The sequence below is a fragment of the Diaphorina citri genome, unplaced genomic scaffold (genome assembly GCF_000475195.1).
Source record: "Diaphorina citri unplaced genomic scaffold, Diaci psyllid genome assembly version 1.1 scaffold1382, whole genome shotgun sequence".
In the NCBI taxonomy this organism is placed as follows: Eukaryota; Metazoa; Arthropoda; class Insecta; order Hemiptera; family Psyllidae; genus Diaphorina; species Diaphorina citri.
Window position 1 is genome coordinate 40,977 of NW_007378808.1, and position 7,894 is coordinate 48,870.

The 7,894-nt window shown below is 39.9% G+C and overlaps 1 protein-coding gene across 1 annotated transcript in view; it reads right to left on the minus strand.

Moving 5' to 3' along the window:
• Positions 1–7,894, minus strand: part of LOC103515617 (E3 ubiquitin-protein ligase Bre1-like) — a 38,558-nt gene that overhangs the window by 25,002 nt on the left and 5,662 nt on the right. Inside the window, exons 8-10 of the mRNA XM_026828243.1 lie at positions 4,380–4,485; positions 869–1,026; positions 368–578 (exon numbers count right to left, since the gene is read on the minus strand). Coding sequence (XP_026684044.1) covers positions 368–578; positions 869–1,026; positions 4,380–4,485 — 475 coding nt within the window. The remainder of the gene's footprint in view (positions 1–367; positions 579–868; positions 1,027–4,379; positions 4,486–7,894) is intronic.

Consider the following 7,894-nt stretch of genomic DNA (forward strand, 5'->3'; position numbering starts at 1 on the left):
CTGCCACTCATTGCCAGGTAGACCTGACGACAGGTACACCTGATTGTGTTTACTGTCACGCATCTCCTGCAGTCTAGTGCAAGCCTCCATATTTGTAAGTACAAAGCCTACCCCTCACAACTACGCTACTGACCGTCACCTATCTACTGTCGGGTAATGTTACACTAAGCGCGCATCGTTTGCAAACAGTGTTTGCAATCGTTTTTCCACAAACATTGGCTTGCAAACAGCGTTCGTGTGTGCGCGGAGTTGATCCGGCTGCTGTCAGTTTTTCAGTGTTTTTATAGTAGTGTGTTTCAACCTCAAGACCTCAGTTACTACAGTCCCCTCTGCCAAACCTCTTAAAAGATAATAAATAAAAACATACCTTCTTTCTTGACCGGGACAGGGCCCAGATTGAGCAGTCCTTGCTTGGCCCCCCCGCTTACCGCTCCTGGGGTTCCCGGCTCCTTCTTACAGCCAGGACTGGCCAACTGGGGGTCCCCGGGCCTCTGGGGTTCCAGACCAGCCGAGAGGGAGAGGGGCGCACTGCCCCCGGCCCCACTTGTGGATGGGGCCCCTGAAATGGGGTCTTCTGTCTGGAAAAGAAAAGGGGATTTTTATTATTGTTAATCTGTATTTTACCTGCCTTGGTAGTGTAGTGGTCAAGACGCTCGCCTGGTAAACAGGAGGGCAGGGTTTCGATCCCAGCCAAGGCATGGAATTTATCATTTATTTGAGAAATTGAAGACATAATAATGAAGCTCTAAGGGTTAGGTGGTAAAGAACGCCTCCGGCGTTAACCTCGCCTAGTGGTTACCTTCCACTCAAGAGAGTATTATTAATATTATCATTAGAGTAAATAAATTGCAGTAAAAAAGGTAATTACCTCAGCTAACTCTTCTTTCTTGACAGCAGAGGAAACAAAACTGGAGCTGCTGCCCCCCGCTTCCTCCTTATTATCCTTCATTAGACACACCTCTTCCTTAACGTTACCAGGCAGGACTTCCTCTTTTATATTGCCTTTATCCGGACCAGCTGAACTTCCTGTAAATGAAACAGATATGTCATTTAATTTAAATAAAAACGGCGGTGAAAAACTCATCTTGGAAAAAAAATAATAATAATAAGAAACCTCCTTGGTCTAGTCCTAGTGGGTATCACACTAGGCTTGCAAGCTGGAGATCCTGGGTTCGATTCCCGGCGGGGTCAGTTCTCTTCCGGAACCACAATCTGAGCTTAAATTTAAGTCATTAAATTTAACGCTTTTTAGTCCGTCCTTCCTTTATTATTATTATTATTCTGTACTCGAAATCGAAAAATCAAATCAAGAATAATAATAAACTGAATATTAAACAAATTAGGTAGGTACATAGGTACTGATCGAATAAACTACGGGCTAAATAATTCCCGGAGGGACGGGCCCAGCTTGTTTTTTTTTTTCATTGCGTGTCTTTCTAAAATTTCGAAGAAAACTTTGTCCGTATGGATTTCACGATAGAGTGTAAATAGGTAGGTACTTATGTACATATCTAACCAAAGTATCTACTTGGGTCATACACAAAACACCCAATCTGAGACTTAGGTATAGGCGCAAGCAGCGCTAAAGGATGGGTAAGCTTCTACGAATTTACTCAACGAAATTTATTTAAAACAGACCGACACTCTTGGCAAAACTTAGCTAGGTAAATTATTTAAAACAATTTATCCACTTGGGTAGATACCTACGTACCTATTTATTTTGAAAAAAAAAGTCCAAATAAACCACATGTCATATTTATGTAGGTAAGATATGCTATAATATTGACTCTATTCTTCTGGATGATGTTCGAGTTAAAGCGAAACTTTGAATGGTGAGTGGTGTGGATGTATGAGTTTTATGTTCCTAGGATCGTAGGGAGAGTAGGACCTGTTAGGACAACGAACCTCTAGAACAGTGCTTCTCAAACTGTGTGTCACGCGCACTCTCTAGTGTGCCGCGAGATCGCAGAAAGATTGAAGTCTTGAGAAGTGTGCCGCGGTGGCTACAACTTTGAGAAGCACTGGTTTAGAATAAAGTTCACCTCGGGCGGGGATCGAACTCGCGACCTAAAGCACTTTTCAAACTTATGTTCTTAATGTCAAAATGTCGGACAATGGAGCAGTTGAAATTGGGTAAAAATTATTGCTAAAAAGTCGATTCCTACGTAAAAAGTTGTGAAGAATTCAAATCTGAGGTCAAAACTTCAAATCTGAGGTCAAACAAAAGGTTTTTACAGCTTACGAAGTGTGGACCCTGCCTACGTGCTTACAACGCAATGCGCACTACCTTCCATGCTGGCTAGAGGAAAATAATGTGGTGGCAGTGTAGCAAATGAATTTTCAGTCAAGCTATATTTTACAAATTTAGTTCATTTCAAAATTACTTTCGTCAAGTGAACACAGATTTTTCTGCTCCAAATTCTTCGTGATAAATTTTTGTCCGCACACAGACATACTTCAAAATTGTCAGTGGGAAAGACATACAATTTTTTTTTCTTCAAAATTATCAGTCAGAAAGACATACTTTTTTTTTCTTCAAAATTATCAGTCGGAAAGACATACTTTTTTTTTTCTTCAAAATTATCAGTCGGAAAGACATACTTTTTTTTTTCTTCAAAATTATCAGTCGGAAAGACATACTTTTTTTTTTCTTCAAAATTATCAGTCGGAAAGACATACTTTTTTTTTTCTTCAAAATTATCAGTCGGAAAGACATACTTTTTTTTTTCTTCAAAATTATCAGTCGGAAAGACATACTTTTTTTTTTCTTCAAAATTATCAGTCGGAAAGACATACTTTTTTTTTTCTTCAAAATTATCAGTCGGAAAGACATACTTTTTTTTTTCTTCAAAATTATCAGTCGGAAAGACATACTTTTTTTTTTCTTCAAAATTATCAGTCGGAAAGACATACTTTTTTTCTTCAAAATCATCAGTCGGAAAGACGTGCAGCGACACACACACACACACCCATACACCACACACACCCATTACGGTCAGCGACACACACAAACATCACACCTTCGGTGAATATTCACTGCGATATGGACTCGGTGCTAAGCATGGACACGGATTGGTCAGACGGCACTCCTGACTGAGAGCTGTCAATCAAACGTTGTGGCTTAAAAACGTGTGCCTTTGTTATTTATTTCACCAGACATATGTATCATTTTACTAGTATTAGTATAAGTAGGGCCTATATTTAAGCCATAGTGACATAGTCACTGCAGCCTGGGTAGATCTTTTGTGACTTAACTATTTTAGGGGTATTGGTATCGGTATAAGCCGTATAAGTAGGGCCACCGGCTATATTCAAGGCTATATTCGGTCTGTCCCCCTAGAAGGACTTATCCAAACCTGGTCGACCTATATATCAAATTAAAGGTCTTTTTACCAGGATCACGAAAATGGTGGTGCAAATTTTGTCCAAAAAACCGAAAAACCGGTTTTGGGGGGATTTTTTTCACATTTCCTCACACAAATGAGCTCTGATCTTGAAATTTGTCGCGACGACCTATGAACTCAAAGCGAGAAAGTTTTAGATAACAGTTCAGTCGATAATTTGAGACCGGTTTTCACCTGTGTAAAGCTACGCCGAGAAAGGCCAATAAATGGATGGGTGACTTGAACATTATGAGTGAGTCAGTGAGTCAGTTACAAAATGGCAAACTTTGGCTTCCCACCCTGGCGAAAGTTTTTGTTGATGGATTTTCTCATTGAGCCAGTCTAGTTAGTAGCCTGAGGGGATGCTTCATGCATTTGAGATCTTTATATTCAGTAGGTTCGGAGATACGGGTATAGGAAAATCCGGGTGAATTAATTCGTGTAAAGATACACTAGGTAGTGCTTGCTGGAACTTGGCCTAGCGCAGTGCGCTACGGGCTAGAAAATTCCCGGAGGGACGGACCCAGCTTGTTTTTTCAACAGTACGATTAGATAAAAAAAAAAAAAAGAAATTAAATCAAGCAATCAGATTGCTTACCTAAGCTCAAAGACTTGATAAGTTTACCTAGTTAGCTTGGAAGATATTGCACGTAGCATACTCTTATTACAAAGGCTGCAGATATACAAACTCTACGGTCTTAGTGTAAAAAGGTAATGTTACACTAAGCGCGCATCGTTTGCAAACGGTGTTTGCAATCGTTTTTCCACAAACATTGGCTTGCAAACAGCGTTCGTGTGTGCGCGGAGTTGATCCGGCTGCTGTCGATTTTTCAGAAGATATTGCGTCTTTAAAGCATTAGGTCGCGGGTTCGATTCTCGCCCGGGCCGGATTTTATCCTAATAAGACTCTTTCTCGAAACGGATGGCTTTCACCTAAAAAGAAAGAAAAAAAAAAACAGACGTTGAGCGTGGTAAGTATTTGGATGGGTGACATACCTGATGACATGGGGGCGTGATGTGATGACGTCATAGAGCTGTTACTATGGTGATGATGTGAATGGTGGTGCTTTATGGAACGAAGGTCTTCTATGTCTTTCTTCAGCTGAAAACAAGGGAATCATCGAATCAAATCTTTTTACTTTCCTTATCCTATAGGAAGGAAAGTAATGTAATCGGGTCAAGTTTTCGATGGTCAGTTTTTAGAGTCAAAACACGTTTTGAGGTCCCTAGAGCCTAAATCCAAAGTTTCAGCCATTGGTCCGTGTGTGTGATACCAGCCTGAAATTTCCCTTGCTAAATAATTAGCAAAGATTGAGTGCGAAAGGCCGACACTCGTAAATTTTTCGTAAAAGGCTGACGAAAAACGCCGACCCCGTCTGAACACGGGAAAAGGTGAAGAAGAAGATCGGCTTACCAGGGTTCTTAAACTAACAGGCTGTCAAATCTCTTTTTACGAAGATTTTATTCGCTTTACTATGGTAATTTTAATTGTGTTGAGCATAAATACTCGTCACAAATGTCGTTCCCCACTTAATATACTACGTTAAATTTCATGACTTGACTTGGACTTGAACCACTAACCTCCAGATTCAAAGCCCACCGTGCTAATTTTATAGACCAAAGGTGGGTTTCACCTATATTTTTTCAGCCTCTAGAAGGCCTGTTACGCTAACAAACTGCTCAGTTCTATTGATTTGTAATTTGTATTTACTTTGTTCTTATATTATTGATGCTATAATTGCTCTTCTTTTTCCAGATTCTTGGCGCCATACTAGGGCTAACCTACGCATTCGATGCCTACGTAGCATAATTTCACCTATATTTTTTCAGCCTCTAGAAGGCCTGTTACGCTAACAACCTGCTCAGTTCTATTGATTTGTAATTTGTATTTACTTTGTTCTTATAGGTATTATTGATGCTATAATTGCTCTTCTTTTTCCAGATTCTTGGCGCCATACTAGGGCTAACCTACGCATTCGATGCCTACGTAGCATAAATCAAACGTTGTGGCTGTTCCAGTATTAAATTTGTAAAATGTCTGTCAGTCTGTCGGTCGGTCGGTCTGTCCCCCTAGAAGGACTTATCCAAACCTGGTCGACCTATATATCAAATTAAAGGTCTTTTTACCAGGATCAACCTTTGAACCAATCAGAAGGCGCCTTTCGTCCGTACTGTGTGGCACAAATAAAATCGGTTATTTTCTGAAGATTTGTAAACGCACACTACAAGCCCACTCTGAGGCTTAGTTGTAGAGGCAACTGCCCCCAAAAGATAGGTGAAACTTTTACGAATCTACGAAGATTTGTAAAGGAAGTTGCTGTGATGTAGTACAGATTTGGTAACCCTGTAATAGGGGGCAGTTTTTTACTTTCTATGAGATACTACAGTTATAGTGAAGCTATATCTAAGTGATGAGAAAGTATTGCAATCAGACTAGGAGTAAGATTACTCTACTGCCTGTTATTGTTATTGATTGTTTGTTTGTTATTACAACAATTTAAATGATAAATAAAGAAGATTTGTAAAGGAAGTTACGGTGATGTAGTACAGATTTGGTAACCCTGTAGTCGGGGACAGTTTTTACTTTCTATGAGGTACTACAGTTATAGTGAAGCTATATCTAGTGATGAGAAAGTATTGCAATCGGTCCAACTTTTTCAATCAGACTAGGAGTAAGATTACTCTACTGCCTGTTATTGTTATTGATTGTTTGTTTGTTATTACAACAATTTAAATGATAAATAAACAGATGATTTTTCTCTGAAAATACATATATGTATTACCTTTTTAGTCCGTCCTTCCTCTATTATTACAATAGTAATAAAAAGGTATAAGGGACGGACTATTGTATTCGCTTCGGTGCCGTCTGTCTGTCTGTCGGTCTGTGCCCATAGAAGGACTTATCCAAACCTGGTCGACCTATATATCAAATTAAAGGTCTGCATTTATTCAGGAAAGCACCAAATTTGGTATGGACCTTCACTGGGAAAATATGAAACTTTTAGGAAGGGGTGGCCAAAAAACTAAAAAAACTAGTTTTTGGGGGATATTTTTTTTTTTCATCACTTAACTCAGTAGCCAGCGACGATAGCACACTGAACGCATCAGTCCCTGATTGATCACTCACTCAAGCTGAGTACCTATAATATGAGTAGGTGGGTAGCTTGTCGCCGAATGGAGAGACGCTTGACATAAAGTTCAGTGTTCTTATTCAGGGAATATATGTATACAGGGACAAGAAAGACTCATACTAACTCCTGCGGCTCTCACCCTAGCCTTTTTAATTAAATGTAAATGCAATTTCTTTGTGTTATTATGTCACAACTTTGGTGCTCACTGCAGCACTGTAGGATTTTTCCCAATAAGTATCTCAATAATCCTAACAACCAATGTTTACCTACCATGCTGGCACCGGTCGCTATGCGCATTTACATGTCATAGCTACTCATTTTCCTCACGAGGCTGAGTGGCCCCCGCACCAGCCAGTCACGGGATCAATCCCTTTTTAATTAACTCACCCAAGTTTTTGACTTCGGACAGCAGGTTCTTGAAATCCGTGATGGTACCAAAGATGGGTTCGATGTCCCGGAAATCCGATATGTCGTAGCCAAAGTCCACCATGGGTGATTTGAAGATGGGTGACAGCCAGATGACGTTCACGCCAAGGTCGTGCAGGTAGTCCAACTTGGAGATGATCCCTGAAAGGTCGTAAAGGTTTGATTACTCGACTCCCCATGAGTTTACGTGATCTCACGTGACGTGATGTGACAGAAGTGTGTTTCTACCTTAAGTTCCCAGGATTCCCAGGAGTCAATTTCAGCAAGACCGCAGAACTTCTAAACAACTTCGCCTTCTCAGTGTTCACAAGTTCTCACTCCCTCGCCGGAATTTTGAAGAAGAAATGACTTTATGTATAAAATTCATGCTGTCCCTCTATGAAGGGTAGCACATCAGCATACTCATCAATTAAAACTTCCGAATCATTACCCAGAACGTGAAAGCTATGTCTAACTGATAATAATAGTGCTTATTTATACTGCACGCATAGGACTGAAAAGTCCCTTTACTCCAGCAGTAGGCTACTACTATTATTGTGGTCAAAGGAATGGAGAGTATAACTCCCATCACTATAATTCTTAACATTTATAGAGTGACAGCAAATCCATATAAAAAAAAAAATAATAATAATAAGTTTACCTTGCGTAATTGTGACAGGGCATCCTCCAATTGCATAAGTTCCCCTCGCAACTTCTTTTGAACCATGAGCTCCTCCGTCTGAAAATTTAATCCATACATTTAATAATAATAATAATAGTGCTTATTTATACTGCTCGCATAGGACTGAAAAGTCCCTTTACTCCAGCAGTAGGCTACTTATATAATAATAATAGTGCTTATTTATACTGCTCGCATAGGACTGATAAGTCCCTTTACTCCAGCCTCTCAAATTATATGAGGATAAAATTCCATACCTCGGCTGGGATTGAACCCACGCCCTCCTGTTTACCAGG